The sequence below is a fragment of the Suillus discolor genome (assembly GCF_016758755.1).
Source record: "Suillus discolor strain FC423 chromosome Unknown F5147scaffold_12, whole genome shotgun sequence".
In the NCBI taxonomy this organism is placed as follows: domain Eukaryota; kingdom Fungi; phylum Basidiomycota; class Agaricomycetes; order Boletales; family Suillaceae; genus Suillus; species Suillus discolor.
In genome coordinates, this window is record NW_024541259.1 from 307,487 (window position 1) to 326,330 (window position 18,844).

At 48.3% G+C, this 18,844-nt stretch overlaps 4 protein-coding genes across 4 annotated transcripts; 2 read left to right on the forward strand and 2 right to left on the reverse strand.

Moving 5' to 3' along the window:
* Positions 1 to 4,978: 4,978 nt before the first annotated feature.
* Positions 4,979 to 7,054, forward strand: F5147DRAFT_47681 (uncharacterized protein). The gene is made up of 3 exons (XM_041429918.1): positions 4,979 to 5,319; positions 5,370 to 5,469; positions 5,524 to 7,054. The coding sequence occupies exons 1-3, from the start codon at positions 5,126 to 5,128 to the stop codon at positions 6,967 to 6,969; spliced, it is 1,740 nt and encodes a 579-aa protein (XP_041295883.1). The 5' UTR covers positions 4,979 to 5,125; the 3' UTR covers positions 6,970 to 7,054.
* A 3,311-nt stretch (positions 7,055 to 10,365) lies between these two features.
* Positions 10,366 to 13,539, reverse strand: F5147DRAFT_759211 (uncharacterized protein; the record flags this gene model as incomplete). Its single annotated transcript, XM_041440436.1, has 15 exons — positions 10,366 to 10,503; positions 10,567 to 10,644; positions 10,702 to 10,881; positions 10,931 to 11,058; positions 11,108 to 11,630; positions 11,680 to 11,705; positions 11,758 to 11,874; positions 11,929 to 12,000; positions 12,049 to 12,295; positions 12,347 to 12,399; positions 12,450 to 12,692; positions 12,746 to 12,981; positions 13,031 to 13,187; positions 13,241 to 13,427; positions 13,475 to 13,539. The coding sequence occupies 15 exons, from the start codon at positions 13,537 to 13,539 to the stop codon at positions 10,467 to 10,469; spliced, it is 2,349 nt and encodes a 782-aa protein (XP_041295884.1). The 3' UTR covers positions 10,366 to 10,466.
* Positions 13,540 to 14,521: 982 nt separating this feature from the next.
* On the forward strand, positions 14,522 to 16,259 carry F5147DRAFT_681229 (uncharacterized protein). Its single transcript, XM_041436364.1, has 6 exons — positions 14,522 to 14,927; positions 14,989 to 15,197; positions 15,258 to 15,475; positions 15,536 to 15,779; positions 15,829 to 15,898; positions 15,951 to 16,259. Exons 1-6 carry the CDS (start codon positions 14,832 to 14,834, stop codon positions 16,008 to 16,010), a joined length of 897 nt encoding a protein of 298 aa, XP_041295885.1. The 5' UTR covers positions 14,522 to 14,831; the 3' UTR covers positions 16,011 to 16,259.
* Positions 16,260 to 16,841: 582 nt separating this feature from the next.
* Positions 16,842 to 18,704, reverse strand: F5147DRAFT_47784 (Gti1/Pac2 family-domain-containing protein). Its single transcript, XM_041429919.1, has 2 exons — positions 18,040 to 18,704; positions 16,842 to 17,982 (listed from the first exon to the last, which is right to left on the reverse strand). Exons 1-2 carry the CDS (start codon positions 18,574 to 18,576, stop codon positions 16,996 to 16,998), a joined length of 1,524 nt encoding a protein of 507 aa, XP_041295886.1. The 5' UTR covers positions 18,577 to 18,704; the 3' UTR covers positions 16,842 to 16,995.
* Positions 18,705 to 18,844: the final 140 nt, after the last annotated feature.

Genomic DNA, 18,844 nt, shown 5'->3' on the forward strand with positions numbered 1-18,844 from the left:
AACCTGCGCCCTCCCATGCCTGACACGCGCTAGGCCGAATTTACAACCCCGTGAAGCCCGGTGCCGCCTCGAAACCTCATGTTGGCTCGGACCCCTGCACCAGAGCGTGACCTCCCAGACCCTCCCAAAGCAGTCGCTGGGAAATGACGGAGTGCTTGTTTTGCTAAATAGCAAATAGCATAAGAGGTAAGTGATTTATGTAAGGAGTTTGATCACTCTCTAAGACAACACAAGATAAGAAAAATTTACGCCGCCTCTATGTTTTTGATGCCCGTCTTGCAACTTCAAGAAAGAATCCTGAAACGGAGAACGTGTCTAATTTGTTGCTGTTCACGAGTGCAAGGATGGTGATGTCATGGGGGTGGTACCGGCGCAGGGTCGGGTCTTGCAATACCTGCCGACGCTGATACGAACAGTACAATCCTCCATATCTGGAGAAGACGCAGTTGAGGCCGGAGACATCGATGCTGAATAACTCGATGACGGTCTGTCCGGCGTTGTCGGCGGGCTTTGCCAGAGAATGACGATAGTGGCTATACGAGGATGTAAGCACCAAAAGCACACCTTCAATCACCGGAGAAGAACGAGGGCAATGAAAGCGGCGGACCAGTAGAGTTTGGTGTAGAGTTTGGTGCGGTGCAGGGTGTATGTACTAATGAAACTTGACTTGGAAGTTAGATAAGCACGGGTGGCGGATGTTCTGGGCAAGCAAGGAGATAGGCAACGAACAACCTTAGTTGTACGTTAGATTATTGAGGTTCAGGCCAAGGTGGCGCTTCAGTGTAAACGAGTCGTCACTGCCGTTCACATTGGCGTTAGGGAGCGCCAGCCAATAGCTTGTTGCCGCCGATGTTCCTACTCGGGTAAACCAGAGGCAAATTTGTAGCTGAAGAGGTTTTCGAGGTCTTGTCATTACGTTTTTACTGCACGTACCTTGTTTTTTTGTCAACATTTGGAACTTCGGCGAAGTGCTTCGGATGGGTAACAGGGCACTCATCACTCATAACTTGTGCCGGGGATGTCGTGTCGTACTTCGGCGTCGGTCCGACTCCAATCTGAACACATATGGAAGTAAGCGAGGTGAGCACACTAGACCAATGACCAATCAAAAAGTTAAACTTGGACTGGGCGTAGCTGAGAGCTTCGTCGCCACTTACGAATGTGACGAACTCATCACATGATACATAATATCCGGGCCAGAACCTAGGGTGAGCGAAAAACATGTAAATCAAATTCATATTCCAGATAGTGACCTCTGTCAAGCAGAAGTTAAATCAAAGTATGTGCCCTCAATCATCGAGGCCTTTCCAAACCCAAAAGCCCACGACTGCCAGACACATATCTCAATGGCGGATGTGCGATAAAGTCCGCGGGAATCAAACGCAGCGCTCGTAGACAGGGTCAAAGGTATGTGGTGAAATTGACATAGATATAGCAAACTTCTAGGCTGTAGACATTCCGTGTCGGAAAGAACGTGATTACAACAAGAATATCGACGATCATGCCGGAAGTCACTTACTCATTTGGTAAGTATGATACAAGGAGGCGCGTGCATCAGACCTCTAGGGAGCCTGAAACGACGTGTGGCGGCCACTCCAGTGGGTCAACGTTTCAACACTTAGGATGAAACGCACCTTGAACTTTGATAGGATGACCGGCAGATCGTCATGCATCATTTGGGGCCTGCATGCTCGACGGTTATAGAGGGCGCGCCCAAAGTTCAACCGATTCTCCGACATCAGAAATGTAGAACCCATGTCAGAAAACTCGTCATGATGTGGGATTAAGAGTGTGGGTAAGTAGATGGTCGCGCACTGCCTCAGGGAAGCCAATTGCAGTTGTTGTAGTACAACAGAGAAGTCTGAGGCCTGAGGTGGCGTTGAAGTCGAAGAATGCGAGAGGAAGCCTCGCCGGATTAAGTTGCCCTCCGCCGATGAAGACGCAACATATCCTTGAGCGGAACAAAGAAACGATGATGGGCGTCAAATTATGAAAACCTTGATCTTATCATAATCAAGTATCAACTTTCCATGAGGGAGGCCTACGAGAACGAGAGTGCGTGGAGCTCGGAGTGGCTAGTAGTCTAAACCTCGTACTGTTTTAGATCAAGAAAAAAAGTTGAAATCCATGAAATAGTAGGCAAACTCCGAGGTAAACGAGGGTAAACGGTGTGGCTCTCCGCCCAGGGAACGAAAAGTTATCAACATGGAAGTCTTCGCGTTGTCCAGCGATCGCGACCGAATTGATGGATAGCGTGTTGGATGCGGAGCAAAGAAGGTCGAGAGCAGGAATGATAGTATCTGTATCTCCGCTGAGCGAGAAGACGTATCGCGCAAGTTCCCATCAGGCTCAATGGTTGCAAGGAATGTACATTCGAAGTTCTGTCAAATCAGGGTAAACCGACACTGGGACCTACATGTGAACCTCGGAGCTGGCTTGCAGTAGTTAGTAGCAAAATTAATCTGAGCACGAGGCAAAGTCTAAACACGAATCGAGATGCAATAAACTCTCCAGCACCCCGGAATATTCTCCGCAGTATAATCTCGGAGGAAGCACCATATGCAATTATGCGCGTGGTCCGAGCACGATGCATGATTGTGATCCGTCGTTTATGTTGACTGCGGTGAAAAAGTACAAATTCTAGTTAATTAAACTCGCGTTTGTGGAGCATTGCGATAATGTTTCGAGCTCCCGGCTGCGCAAGCGCTGGCAGTGCGGGAATGGAGCCGGTGGAGTACATCGGATAACCGGAGACTGAGGCTGAGCACAGTGGCTGAGCGGGAGGACTCGTCTCGCGGTGGCGCAGATTAGCCGGACAACCCCGGCAGATCTGTACAATCAGACGCCAAGTTGATTTCGAAGGCGGGGCCTTAGTTCGAGGCTTGTATCTTGGACCGCATTACACAAACTTATCAACATATGAAGACAGTGTTCCTCAATGGCGGATACATCCAACCAAAATGAGCCTTTTGTTCGAATTTATTGTTTGAGGTGTAGATTTCTAACGCGCGTCTGATCGAAGACGACGAAAATACCATCGAGATTCGACCTCATGATCACGAGGTCTATTAAAATATTTGTCGAGGGTAGTCATTGAACGGGCGTCAGAATGGGAACGTGCCATCCGAGACAATCGCGCCAAGTACGTTCCATACAGTACTTGTTGAGACACATGTGGCAACTTTTAGTGTAACTTGGCCGCCGTTGGTGGCAATCATGATGGATAGCGGACTGGTCTATAGGGGACGGTGACGATGCGTGTGTGTCCGTCGGAGGCTTGGCTTTGTTTCGCCATTTCATCTCAGGTTTCAAGATCTCTCCGTCTAGTTGATGCGGCTCTTCGGATACTTCTATCGCAGGTAATATCCGAGAGCAAGAATCTTCTTAGATCTCGAAGTCAAAGATGCGCTACGGTGGCGAGCGTTCGACGCAGTGATCGTTCAAGACGGGTGACATTCCCCGCAACCGCAAACGAAATAATAGACACGAGCCGTAGGTTATACGTACAATCAGCAGCTAAAGGGAGCCAGAATGGTGGGCCAGTGCCTACTGATTATGCTCGATTAGAGCGGATCACCCCAAAAGCGGTCTGATTGAAATGGAGGGACACAGGGACCAGTCACGGTGGATTCATAGACTTGGCGGATAGTAAGCTTACTATCAATGCTCCGTGGAGCACATGGACATTCGGGCATGAATTCCACAATATACCAGTATCTTGAATAAGTTGAAGACTCGAATTGGTCTCGGTCGGTGCCGCAGAGGTGATAGAGTCTATCCCTGCAGTTGGTTCACAACGAGATCCGTACATGATCCGTTGCAATTTATGAACAGTTGGGAAGAAAGTTGAAGGACCAGGGCATAATTGGTGTAGCTCAGAACAGATAGAAGGAGTGGTTACGAAACGGGAGCCTTATGCATAAGACATGATGTTATGTCGTACGAGAAGATTGCTTGACAAACATTGCGACCCTGTGTCGACACATGGCGTGCCCTGGTGCGATACAGCGCGCAAAAGTATAACCAAGTTAAGATAAAGATTAGTAGGCATCAGGGGTGCCGTTGTGTACTAGTAGAATGTGCACGTGACAAGAAGTTGAAAAGTGTTATACCTTCGCGACTGTTCTGCATGCTACTGTGTAACTGACCTAAAAGCCTTTCTGTTTCTGTTTCTGGCTCTGGAATGACTATCGACGCTGTGTTTTGTGTATACGATGGGGGTGGTATCATAGAATTTGACCAAAGTTGGATGCGAGCAAGAAACATAAGTAATGCACAGCAAGGGTTGAAGCTTCGAAGACGCTGATCGCCGTATAAAAAGCTAAGGGCCCTCATTGGTGGCTCTGCGCCGCGCTCGTGGGTAGAGAGAAGAACGAACGTTAATGGGACGATGAGGTCAAGAAATAGAAGCACGGTCATTGGTTGAGAGGGTTGTTAAGGTTCCAACGTTCACCCTTCGAGGAAGGATTCTCAGGATCAGTGTTCTGAGGCACGAAACTTGGATGTGGATTTCCAAGAATCAATAATTCGACGGGACCGAATCGAGTAAGTAAAGGACTAGAGTTCAAATATAATGAATGAACAAGTCCCCCAAGGCCTCGTGTAGCCAGTAGTAACAGGTAGATAGTAGTTAGCAGCCGGAGTCGCCAATGATTCGGATTAATGTCATGATCGAATTATCGTAACACCCCTCGCGAGAGTACTACTTACCAGTTGACTGCATCGTTCCTTGATACAATAATAATTTGTCACATATTCTGAATCAGATATGATTTGAATATGATTTGAATTTATGAATATTCGATGGCAGTACAGTATACGGGCTGGATAAACTTTGGTCGCGAGGCAGGGTTGGATGCGGCCCCAATACGCGCCGGTAGTGGTAAAAGGACCGGTGGCAGTGGGTATATGCCGAAATGCCGAGATTCTCGATTTTTATGTAATTCACCATAATATCATCCATGGCAGGTTACTACATAATGGATTAGGCTTAAGGCTAGATAGGTCCATTAGCACCCTCTCTTCCTCCACCATCAATTCGAATCAGAGACTTCATCATCTATAAACCTCTTTCTGTAGCCTAGTCTGCAGTAGTATACTCGACCCCACTCCAGCTTTCGTAGCTATGACCACTACATCTCAACCCATCGCCTTCCAGTCTCCTAATCATCCTGATTTACACATCCCATCCGGTTCATTCACCGGTAACAACAGTGCAATGCCTTACTTTCTAGGCTCCCCAATATCATGGCGTGCTGGCTCATTCGGAAGCCGCTTCTATCCTGGTTGTTCTCCTGGTCAACTTCTCGGTCCACTAGAGTTAGTTCATCTTTCACTTACACACGTGTCAATGTGCTAATATACTCTAGTCCTAACGAATTTAAGTGTGCAAAGTTGTCGTCATCTATTGACAGCGACCGTGGTTCAATTCTGAACGCTCTCGGTGCCTTCGACAGGGATGACGAACTAGTGAGTCGTCACCTTCGTATTCTGAGCCAACCTCTCATCGTTCTGCTATTCTAGTGTCGCAATTACACCTGCTGTGGTCTACAACTCGATGACCTACACGCTCTGCTACAGCATTTCGAGGAGATTCATGTTGTCGTGCTTGACCCCTTCAGTCATCCTCAGTTCCCAGTTGTCCCTCCTTTACCTCAGTATACTCCTAACGCAACTCCGTCTTACTTCTCAGACCATCATCAGCACCCTTCGTCTTACAACCAAGGAGGCTTTGACCCGGATGACATGGAACTCGATGTCGATCAGGGCAGTACGCCTTCGTCAAACGCACCATCACCCCCTGACACTCCACTCACCACTCCATTGTCATCACATCCTAGTCATTCGTTTAACCACTTTGGTCAGTCGAAACCTGCCTCTCCGCATCTTCCCGTTTCGGCATTTGACACGACAACCGTGCACCCTTCCCGCTCCGTTCACGGCTCAGCATTCCCACCGTCTCGAAACAGTCTCCCAAATGTGGCAAATGCCCCCGATGCGTTTAATGGTTACGCGGGCTACTCCGACTACTCATCCTCAATGCCTGGCACTGTTCCTTCCCCACCAGCCAGTGATGATCTTCACGCACCTGTCACACCTGTCAGTGATCCGGGTAGCCCTTACGGCTGCCTTCCTCCTGCGGTAGTTTTCTCCACGAGCAATACTCCTGTCAACACCCCTTCAGCTTCTCGTGTTCCCTCTCCAACAAGCGCTTCGCGCTACCCCGCGGCCTCCGCGGCCTCACCTCATTCGCCAGATTTCTCTGCTTCTTCCAAAGCTTTCTCGTCACAGCAAGCCAATCAGCGTGCCAGTACCACGCTCTCTCGCCCTGCATCATCATTGCTGTTGTCGAAGCCCTTTCGCTGCCCTAAGCCTAATTGCAACAAGAGTTACAAGCAAGCCAATGGGCTCAAATACCACATGACCCACGGCAGCTGTAACTTTGCGCCGCCTAAGGACCTCGAGCAAGTACAGGCACTACTGGCTAGCAAGCGGTCTGCCCGCGAGGCTGCTGGGCAGGAAGATCAGGGTATCACCGAGGGCGAGATGCGCGAAGTCGAACGAGAAGCAGAACGCAGGCTTCGGCCCTTTGCCTGTGGTGTCAGTGATTGTCAGCGCCGATACAAGAACATGAACGGTTTGCGGTATCACTACCAGCACTCGGGTGACCACGGTGCAATGGGGTTGTCTCTCCTAGCCAGCGGACAACATGAATGTTTACAGCACGCTCATGGACGGAGTAGCAATGCAAGCTCACGGCATTCCACGCCAGCGACGAGTGGACACTCGACGCCAGTGAACAGCTCGACGCCATCATATGCTCAACAGTATCAGCAGCAGATGCTTTACTCCTCCGCGCAGCAGCAGTACTTGCGCCAGCAGCAGCAGGCCCTACATGCACAAGTGCAGATGGGCTATTCTTGCGGCTCAACCGAAGCTGTCGCTGCTATCATTGCCGCCCAACACTAAGGATTCGCATTCGTTCAAAATGCAACAGTCCGAAAGGACGATGCTTTTTCGAATGTAGACTAGATGTAATGTATAGGCCTTTATCCACACTGGCTCTCGGTCACCTCTCGGGCGTTCTTGGGCGACCTCGGCTGCGCGCAATCTCGACACGGCGTAAAAGTAAAAAAAATTATACATATTGGTCGACTATTGTGATATATCCCGTCTTTTGCTTCCCCCGCTGTGCTTTTACTTTGTTCTTCTGTGTTTCTCCTTCTGCCGGCCTACAACATATCCCAGGTCGACACCTTACGCTTCTCAGATTCGTTCGTTTGCCGGTTCTCATTCTGTTTTCCTTGGCGTCTGGCTTATAATACTGCAACTCACTTCGTCGTTGGTTGTTCCCTCACCACGCAGAGCATAGCAGTTTTGTTACGTTTCCTAAAAGCCGGGAGTCTGTACTATTATCCAGGCTGGCATCTCTTCTGTAGTCTTAGGTCCATCTCTCGCACTCGTACTGCGTATACTTACATTAGCTATCTACCTACAAGTATGACTACCTATTTCATGTGCGGTGGATATTGTCGTCTACGCGAATGCGAGTTCTCGGACTAGTCTGAAAGTTTGAGTCAAGTTGTACATGTTGCCACGTGTTGATCGGGATCAAAACTTTATTCTGTCGCAGTATTGGGACGATGATCCCGATTCCCCGCAGATCTGATCGACAGGTCTCACCAGCGCTGAGCTCTTTTGCATTTGCAATCAGCGTCTGCTCGAAAGTGCGTGACGTCGCAGCGATCAAATATTGACATAGCCTAGGAACAAATAACGCACTGCTTGCACGAAAAGGGAATCAAGGAGAATGCAGAGCCTAGAGCTTGGGCTTTGGGGTGGGGAAACTTTTTTCCCTTTGTCGTTTCCGAGGCCGCCCCAGGGCCGGTGAGCAGGAGAATTGGATTAGAGTCAACGAAGATGAGTAAGAGGCAAACTTTACAGATATCAGGGCAAACCTCCTTTTGAAAACCCTGGTGTTTTTCGTAATTTCTCATACATTCACTGACATAAGACTAGTCTTTACTTGGAAGCGAATACCAAGTATGATTTAGGATTTACACTGGATTACCCGAAACTATGTGATCTTGAAGAATTGAATTGAATTCCTGAGGAGGTTTTTAATGTAGATCTGCGTTGTATCGCCTACGGGAGACTGACAATAAAATCATGTTTCAGACGGCGAGATAGATGGGGAAACATTTTGCACGATGCTGTACGTCCGTTACAGTGGCACAACCTTGGTGACCTTGTCTTACGATAATGGATAGGCTATGAAAAACAGACCTTATACGGAGTGCCAACCCTGACCTACCTATCTTGCTTCGAGAGGGACGGCTAGAATTGGGTATGCACACAGAAACTTTGGTCTGAATCACCCCCACAACGCATTTTATTGTGGCCCTGCAAAAATCCCCCTGCGGAAGGGTCGTTCGTCTGGTCACCTTCGACACAATATATATCAGCCGACTCCGCCCACGCCTACCGCTCTGATTCTCTCGATGGGTATATCAATCACGCATGCTTGGGTCCCAGCCTTTCAGTAGCTCCTTGAAGACATTCGAACAACCGGGTATTGACTCAGCTAGAATACTAATTTGTCCTCGGGACCGGGCCGTCAGACAGCTGGACTGCGGGAAGGGGCTTCTTGAGGTATTATCTTTCGAATTCCCCCGTGCCAATTGTCGTCGTTTGTACGGAGAGAAAGGTCAGGAAAGTACCTGACCAAGAGACGAGCCTGATATCCTCGCTCATGGTACGTGCATAAAAGGCCCAGATGTAAGAAGTGAGTATCGAGTGATGAACTGCGTCAATGATGATATTGGTAGCTGTAAGTCCCCAAGACGACATTGAAAATGGCCTTTGACGCACCCATTAGCAGTGGTCAAAATTCCCACCTCGACTGCTACAACTGCTATGCACATAATGCAGACTTTGGCAATGAACACTCAAGGTCTGAATGATGCAGCACAAATCTGGACATTGAAATCGCTCATTGCGTCTCTTCAAGTTAGTCTATATCGAGTATTCAACTCGATTCAAAGGCGTCTCCATCGCCCACGAAGCAGGAAAATTGTCCAGACTCGAGGAACAACTGTCACATCAACCAAGTCAGCAACGAACTACGTAGTGTGCCATCAGCCACAGCGCCAATGCGAAAGCAGAGACACGACTCACTTTCCAGATGTCCTCATGGACAGGCTGCCAGCCCAGTCTAATGATTGCACAATGAGGCATCGGAAGGCTGTGATTGACATTGCAAGGTGCAAGGGGTCAGCAACGGGTTTGAACCTTGGATGTAAAGCAAACTACTCATACTCACTGAACTCAAAGAACAGTGAAACCCACCGCAGCAATCAGCGTCCGTATGGCAGGTCGTTGAATTGGGGACTGCACTGTTGAATCTGTGCAGTGACAAATATACATGCTGTCAAAGCAGTAACGACGACGAGGAAGGACAAGGAGAAATGCATGATTTATGCGAAGTGATACAAGCTTTGCAAAGGGAACTCTGAGCTACTATGAGGTGGACAGCTTGCTTTTATATCTTGAAAATGGGGTCGTGGATAAAACTCGAAGGTTTTATTGGTTTGGCAGATTGGTCGCGCCTGCCAGTGGATGGGCGAACTTCACGACGGATGGTGTTGGAAAACCCTAGTGGAGCCTCAGAACCGACAGATAAACAATACAGAATTCGAACATGTAATTATTGAACTTGAGAAACAAATTTCAAGTGAAGGAATTGCCTAAGCAAGGCTCTTTCGTGGCCACCACGAAGGCCTGGTTGTGGATAGAGACCCTGATAGTGCTGGCACATATATGAGAAGGGAAGTGCATGGTCTTCGGAAACGCATGCAGGATGCCTCGTTGTCGAAAGGATTCTAGAAACCCGCAAATATCAGCTCAGGCTAATGCACGAATCGGAACTAAGAGCCAGTTTGGTTCCACCTCGTGCAGGTGTTCAAGATAGCGATGGTGCACAAGCCCAAGATTGCACGTTGAGAGTAAGTTGGGTGGCTAGACTACGGAAAGAAATTGAGGACATGTAGGTAAAAAATTCGAGAACGTTCGGACACCGGGAAATGGCCGACTCTCAAAGGGGCTGTTCTACGTTTGGTACAAAGCACAGCGAAGCCTTCAATCGGAGGGTAACTTCCACAAAGTACTGTTGTTCGGAAGGTCATAATCATTTAATTGTAAAATTCAAACTTGGAGTACTAGTTATGGGAGCATGATGTAAGCTGCTTTTGGAAATTCTCCAGCATTGCACTTTGTGCGCAAGTACTTGCATTATCACGGGTCCCGGTCATTTACCTTATAATGGTACTTCCTGGCGGTCTTGCGACAGAGATCACGCTCCAAGATCATGAATGTCATCAATAGAGTAGGAAAAGAACATTTGGATATATCATACTGGTATCATGAGAAAAGTTTCAGGGTATGCATTTCTGTAACAACCAACAGCACTAAGTCGTCTTCACCGCCCGCCAGAATGACGCGTACCTACACAAACATGCACGCATGATCAACAATTCTTCGCAGCGAAATACGAAATCAAAAACGTACATATTGACACGGTCTAGTGGAACCTCCGGCCCCTTCCTGACTCCCAAAGCAGTGACGGTAAAACCTTTGCGCTCAAATCTGACACAACACTACGTCAGCCTTCACAGGGCCCAGTATATTCTCGAAAAAACGCACACGTCGCAGTACCATGGTTTCCTAGCTGCAGAGCGCCAGAGAATGAAACCACCAGGCGAGAGCACACGATAAAACTGGTCAACCTCTTCATCGACGTCCTTGGATCCTGGCGAGAACCAGTCGAGGTGATCCATGATAACGGCTCGAGTGAGAGACCAAGATGTCAATCCTCGTAGGACACTGAAGAGTTTCATCACCAGTTATGCTTCATAGTGCTAACAGTACTTACTTATATATCGAATCAGTGTGCAGTCTAAATGCATCTGTAGCTTTGCCGTTATTAGCTGTGAGAGCCTGGAATCCGGAGCGTGTCAGATATTCTGGGCAGGAGGACGGCGTGTAGTGCCCAAGAAGTGTCTGATAACATCCTGTAAGCGCAAGAAAAACTCAAAGATCCCCAGCTTACCAATGGGTAGAAGTATGCGCCATCCTTGAAGGAATACGTTGATGGTAAAGGGTTTAGGGTATCTCTTACGAACTCATACATGGACCCGTTGTCCAGGACCATGCGGCGCTGGTTGAGAGGCACTCCCAGTGCGTTCCAGCAGAATATTGGGCTCTTGAGCAAGGCAATGACGACGGGGTTCAAGAGGGCGGGTCTTAGCTTCTCGCGCCAGATCTGCTCCTGCTGAGCTATACTGCCCGCATTGCACAAAGCTTCCACATCTTTCGATACTCCAGCGATTGAAAAGACGATTCTGGCAAGCCGCAGTGCCCAGCCGCTGTATCCTTTCAAATAGAAGGCTTTGAAGAAAGCATTGTCGTTGATGTGCCAAAATTGATAGGCAATGGAAGAGAGAAGGGGAGCAATCTTGGAGTCAAGGAGCGCACGGAATTTGGGATGATGTCCATTACCGAACATGGAAAAGAAGTCTTCGTACTCGAGGGCTTGTATGGCTGCCAGTTTCAACTCTAGTAAATGACCTTGACTATATAGCGAAAAGTCAGTCGAGCCGCATGATAAAAGGTTGGTCATACCAAGGATTCATATCCACACAATGAATCTTCAAGATAGATATTAGCACACAAAGGATGGTGCTTCATCGATCCACGTACTCTCTTGGGTTGTGCTGCTATAGCGTAATGCAAAGCATTGTCACCTGCTGATGTGATCACCAGCATCGAGTCTTCGGGACCAAGATCGAGATATTTCATATCCACCTCAGGATCCTCCTAACATAGTGTTAAGCGTCCGGGCCCAGGTAATATGAAGAGAAAACAACAGACCCATGTAAAAGAGTATATGAACGTTCTGAACGCTTGGTGTATTGTCTGCTCATAGTACGGAAGCCTCCAAGGCTAGTCCATGGTCAGTTTGATCGTAAATTTCATAAGGCATTGACTCACCTTTCCTAGATGATAGTGGAAGGAGCTCAAAGGTGGTGTCACAGTGATAAGTGCATCTGCGTGAGAAGCCTGCAAATTCAGAACAGGTTCCCCAATCTCAAGTGGCGGAATAGTTTCTGAATCCTTAATAGTCGTAAAAGATGCCGGCGAAGAATTGCCAAGCATGTTGCCTCCTTCGACTTCAAAGGCATGGCAGAAACGAGATACATCACACGAACGTGAGCGACCAAGCCAGATGTAGTAGGGACTATGAAACATCAGTGAGGACAATTGCAGATAAGATTTCGATGATACTGACATGCGGACGATAAATGGGATAACGAAGCGATTTCTGCCGTTATAAGTCTTGACCTGAAAACATAATTGACATAATTAATGCTAGAACTATTTGATAAACGTACCGTGCCGAACTTGTATTCCAGGTAGTCTCGACGATGCGGTGACAATGAAACGTGGTCAAAGTCAAACCAGATCTGCCAGAACCACCTACTAAGCCAACCGCATTCCTTGCTCGTACCTCCAATGGCCTTCTCGTGTAATGACGGCTGTTTGCCAGAAGTGTAAAAGTCGACGACAGATAAAAGACCATTCTCTGGGGAAAGAACGTAGTCGATACGATCCAAAAGAGTATAGAAGTTGGGTATCTAAATTTACATTGTAAGTCGGTTCTTCCAGGAACTGCTTATCTCAAACTTACCATCGAGAGGGAATAACTGAGCGTTATGAAGCTTACGCTCCCTTTCGGATCATTCCGTGCCCATTCTGGAAGAGCAAACTCGCTTGCATCTTGACACAGTACTGTGATGTTTGTCCATCCTCGCTTGGCAAATCGCTCCCTGGCAACCTGGAGGAGGGGTTCACAAAGGTCGATGAGATAAATGGCGTCGAAGGAGGACACCGGAAGGTGCTTATCCATAAGCTCAATATTATGGCCTGATTGGCGTTCAGGAGAGAATAAGGAAGCCAGCAAGTAGGCGCGTACCTGTTCCTCCGCCTATATCAACCCAGATCAATCTCTGCTTGGGGTTTTTGGCCTGCATAGTCCGGATATGGCTAGCTGAAAGGTTGAGCATGGTATTCCGGCCTCGTAGAAGACCACTTCGTGTTGCATCATAAACATCCGCCTGGCCCTTGTAAAACTGGGGATGCGATGGGTGATTTGTGACGTTTATATAAAAACGATTTTACGGACATTATCCAATCTCGTTCGCTGGTCGCTTGCACGAAGAGGGCAGATAAAACAATGCCATATGAACTTGAGCTGCGGGCGAAGAGTGCTACCCAGGGCAAGGATAAATGCTGTTAACGAGCAACCCAATAAGATAAAGGCGGCGATGGTTGAAGATCCGGTCCAGTATGTGATTGCTTCTCTGAGATATCTGGCACATCGTCAGCTCGATGTTTGGAATATATGCCAATCACTGACCTTCGTTCAATATAGACCACAAGGGCGCTACCGATCAACAGGAGAGCACGAGAGACCGTGGCCATTATCGTCACCAAAGATTCGATTCATCTTCTTATTCTCCCCTTTTAATGGCACGCGTGCTGAAGTATGTAGTACGAATATGGGATTGTCAAGAAGATGAAATGGAAGGAACCTTGGAGGTGAACCAATGAGGGTGTCTTGCTTGAAAATTGTACGCACGAGGGCTTCAGTTACGCAAGGCACGACGAGCGCGCGAGTCAACGAACGTGCATTTACGGTTGGCGCGCGGAGATAACGGCCTCGGTGCAAGGATTCGCGGAAGATACGCCGAAGAGTCATCGAGCCAGTTCATGAACGTGAAACAATGCCTTGGCACATAAGTGAATGGGATGAACGTTGGGTGTCAAGCGAACGTTCAGCGCTCAGCGGTCGAACTCCTGTCGATCGTCCACTAGTCCGAAACTCTGACAAGATCGACCACAACAACTCGTAAGCACGTAAGCTGCACTGCTGCAGCGCTGCACAAGCATGTTACTCGTATGAGTCCCTGTAACGAGCTTATTAGTACGATCATCCGGTTGAGTGGAGACCCAGGCAAATTTAAACATGTCTAAGACGGGTTTAAAAAACTGTATGATCACGAAAAGTGAGATAGACATTTAGCCAGTAAAATCCTTGTCCAGAAACGAGGTAGTATCGAATCAAGTTTGCTAAGTGCCGTACAATCATGAAGCAGCAGCTTGAAATGCGGAGGCTACTGTGCGACGTATAGCGGATGCCGAATGCGAGGCAAAATTTGACCCAACAGCCAGAGTCCTCATGCCATTGGGCAGATCGAGTTTCATGAGAGTGACTGTGTCTAGGCGCGCTCTCATCTGGAGAGAAAGACACACGCTGAAGGATGTCGTGATCCTCCTGGCCAAATGACTTTACAAGTGGAGACCCTGTGTTTCATAGCTGTGCAGCACCGTAGCTACTAGTCGTGTTGTGTCTGGACTCTGGAGAACTAACGCTTGCGGTGTTTAAATTTTCCGGACTCATCCAGGGACAGGCAACCATCTGGAGCCGGCCGGTCTCCCAATGATTCATCTATGCCGAAACATGCGATTGCCAAACGGCAACAGGGTTGAACGTTGATGCCTGCGCGCGCGATCACAGCGATAGAAATACGAGGAGTGACCGATGGTGCTTTGGTGAACGGATGGAAAATATCACTTGAAGAGTGACGAAGCATAACATGCGGTCACTGCAAGGCAGTACTTGGTAACCTTATATATTCTCTGCCCTACAGCCCCTTGCGCGCTAAAGTACTCTCCCGCTCTTTCTTCTTCTGCTTCTTGTCCGAGTCCCAGCAATGCGAGATAATACTGCAGCCTCTCGCAAGTTCATCGATCTCATCCGTCAAGCCTCGTCCAAGTGGGCTAATTGGGACCCGCCAATTGAGATCAAGGTCAGTAGTTTGATGCTCTAGTGATCACGCGCAGAATTTGTCTTATAGTCAAGGCTCATAGGTGGGGGATTATGGGACGATCGAGCATGACAGTGGAGAGCTCGACGTGGAAGGGAATATCTACGATGAAGCATTCCAAACCTCGCTGAACAATCAAGGCTTAAAGATCAATTTATCTGAGTGTCAGCCACGGAAGGGCGCAATCGACGACAACATGATTATGTCCTCTTCGGGTGTCAAGCAAGGGGATTTCTCGTTGAATCCAGAAGTGTGAGAGCGCACGCACTTCTTCCTTTATGTGCTACCATTCATCATGCGATAATCGATCAGCTCCTTTCTCAACCTGGCCTCTGCTTCTGTCAAGGCCGAATTTAAGTTTCAAGAAGGCAAGCGAGGCGCCGTCCTCGTAATGCACAAGCCCAAGCAGGTATATATTCCACCAGGCAAGGTGCTGTCCACTATCCACAAGGCAAACGAGCTGCAAGACAAGTATCTTGTCACCAGCACGTTCACGTGCCCAGGATATTATATATATTTATCTAACAAGTGTGCGTCAACTTGCTTCGTGTTTCATTGGTAGCACTCCGTTGACTTATGGCCTGACGCAGCCGGAGAGAGGATAGCACTGGCACTAACCGCTAGTGCACCGATTCCAGCTGCAGCAGGGGTGACTGCTGGCGGAACAGCCTCTATGGATTGGTGGACTGATGCTCAAGCAGCATTCCTCCGAAAAGCGGTTGACAAGGATGGACACTACCGCTACACGCCACTGTACAGCCTGAAGCACAGACAAAATTCTTTCATGTCGCGAATTTTCCGCGGGGAAGAGGAAGAGACAACAGAAGACGATTTGTAAGTTAATGATTTCCACTTATGAGACTGATCCCTGACATTCACCCAGGTGGCTTGACTGTACGCCACCGTGGCAGCCTCTTGATGAAGATGGAGAGGAAGATGCAGTGTGGGAGGATGTATGTCAAGTTTTGCTCACTCCCTCTAATGCTTTGGCTCATGATTTATCAGAAGGATGAAGAATTTGGTCCCCGATCTGCAGAAGAGGGCTGTCTTCCATTTGCCATATGATATGTGACATGCCTGGTTTGTGTTTGTTGGTGTTTGTCCGTCGGATGATCGTTTTATTTCTGGATCTGCGCTGGCTGTATACATGTCTGTACATACGATATCTCTGTCATGTCACATCTATATACCATACATTGGCATGCAATACATACGAATGTTCTTACTATTCTCACTAGCCAGAAATGCTTGACAACGATCATGGACTCCCATGAAGCGGAGGGATTCGCTGGCCAGTGGCAACTTGAAGTTCCGTACAAATCATGGTGGAAATTAGCGCGGAATCTGCTAACGGGACCGCCCTTTTATCAGTCAGGATGACGCTTATTCGAAATTGAAGATCCACAAGCGATGGATATATGTGTGTTACTGCATAGTCCATTGATTTGACTTTACATAAATGTCTGTTTAATCAGTTCACATTTACGATTAGCTAATATTAATGTAACCATTGATACATATTACATTAGCTAATCGTAAATTTCTCCGGATACCCCGACATAACGTTGTCGGACTTGGAAATCGGGACCGAATGGTACCTTATGTGGCACATCAGGGGATTCTAGTAAACATGCTGTATTCCATATGTAACCCACAGCACAAGGTAAGTAGGTAGTACAGTACTTATCAACTGAAGCCGAACGCCAGCCATGATGAGGATTATAATATGAAAGAGAGCGCATAGGTAAGGGGCCATATCGACCGGAGTCACGCTAACGCTAAAACTAACAACGGACACACTTGCAGTCGTACATATAGACAAGCCAAGGGCCGATACGGAATACTAGTTATAATCAATCCCCGAAAACAAGTGAACCAAGAGGGAAAAGAAAAAAGCAGTGCAGAAATGAAAATGAAAATGAGAAAAAAAGAAATGGACCTATAGAGACAAAATACTCGGTCGAGCATGATAACACAATGAAAGAAGACTGGAGAGCGACAGGAAAAAGACGAAGCACGTAGAGAATACAACCTAGCAACCGAAAGAGTCTCATGCAGGGCTATTGGAACCGGCCTCCGGTGCCGCGCGGCCTTCCGAGGGTTTGTCAGGTAGCTCAGTTATACTAGCGGAAAGAGGTGGTGCGCTGGAGGAGCCAGATGACGAGGAAGAGTAGCCGGCGTACGTTGGTGCTGACCAGGTGTTGCTTGGCGGGTAGCTACCATAGGAAGGTTGTGAGGCTTGCGGCGGGTAGTACTGATAGTAGTTGTTTTGTGGAACCGAAGCAGGTGGATGGTGAGGAATTAAAGCCTGCTGCGTGTCGGCGTTGGCTGATGCGCCGCCGTACCCAGGGTATGGGTACGGCTGAGATGGAGCTGGGGGTGGCTGGTGAGGAGTTGTCGGGGACGGTGTGGGGTACGACGAACTCGAGTACACTGGAGGGTGGGTAGAAGAATGTGTGGTGGAATGAGAACTGGAGTGGGAGGTGGAATACCCTGGAACGCCGTAGTAAGAAGGGGTTGGGTACGCAGAATAGTGAGGCTGGGGAGGGAGACTGGAGACTGCTTGGTCAGGGTATGCAGGGGGTGGCGGAGCTTGTGATGCAGTAGGAGTCGATGGAGATGGCAGAGGGGGTGCGTGTTGGTCCGTCGGAGATGTGGACTCTGGCTGAGAACTCTTGGATTTACGCGAGCGTTTGCCACTGCCAGTAGCGTAAGGGGTGTAGCGCCCCCCTCGTTTCCCGTCGGTGATGCGACCGTCGGTAAGAAGAGGAAGCCCAGACGAGAGGGGAGCCGTAATCATGGAAGGGGTATTTTCAATATCATCTGCCTCTCCACGGTAACGAGGGACACCATCCACACCAATCTCCACTTTAGGAGGGTTACGGAAATGAGTTTTGTCGAGGTATTCTGGACTAATATCCAAAGATGCCAGCTCAGGAAGTGATGAAGGGGAGCGTAACCGCCCTTGCTCTACATCCTCGACCTTGTAGTAAGAGATGAGATGCTGTGATACGCCACCGATTGTCAACGAAAAGGTCTGATATGAATGGAACCGTGAGAAAAGAGTATAGGAGGAGGAGGAGAAAGAGCAGACCTTCTTCATGAGGCCGTCGGATTTGAATTTGTAGCTATTAGTGAGACTGCCGACTAGAACACGTTCCCTATGTTTGTCGATGCCCAGGGAGCTGGACTCGCCTTTGGGACGACTCAGAGTTTGACCTTCGAGGCGAACGCCGTCAACGTTGTACTGAGAATGTTCGTTCATTTCGGCAGGGTCTGAACGAACGCCTCGATGACCTGCACCACGCTTGTCGGTTTCGCGATAAAGAAGAAAGTTTCCTAATATACGACTTGGACTCCAAAAGAAACCGTCGGTCCAGCGCTTAATACCGCTTTCGTCCTCGTCGAAGACAAAGACTGAGCCAGAGGTTATCATCTTGCGCTCTGAATCGACTAGACGCCTAGTTACTCTTGGTATTAAACCACGACGAGCGGCTTCGAGAATGAGTAAGGCATCGCCAGTAGTCTCTATCCAACCTGACCAAGGAGGCTCTGTCCACGCTGAACTTGAAGAAGGTTGATTTGCAGGAGTAGGATTGGGAGTTGGAGAGATCTGCTGATTTGCAGACATTTGTTAATATTTGTGAAGTCTGTGGAAGGCATAATGGGAGTCAAAGTAAGAAGTTGATTCGAAGTTGATTGAACCAAAATCTTTAAAGTTCATACCTTGCTCGGAGATGTTCTTAGGTTTGCGGCGGGGTTGGTTGAGAGTGATCAGAAAGCCTATTTGGCCATTTCCCGCCACAACACCAAAAACGTATGGCTTTCGTATTCCTTTACAGTAAACGATTTTGATAGTCAAGTTTAAAAACTTGTCCCTTTCAAAGATCCTTTATACG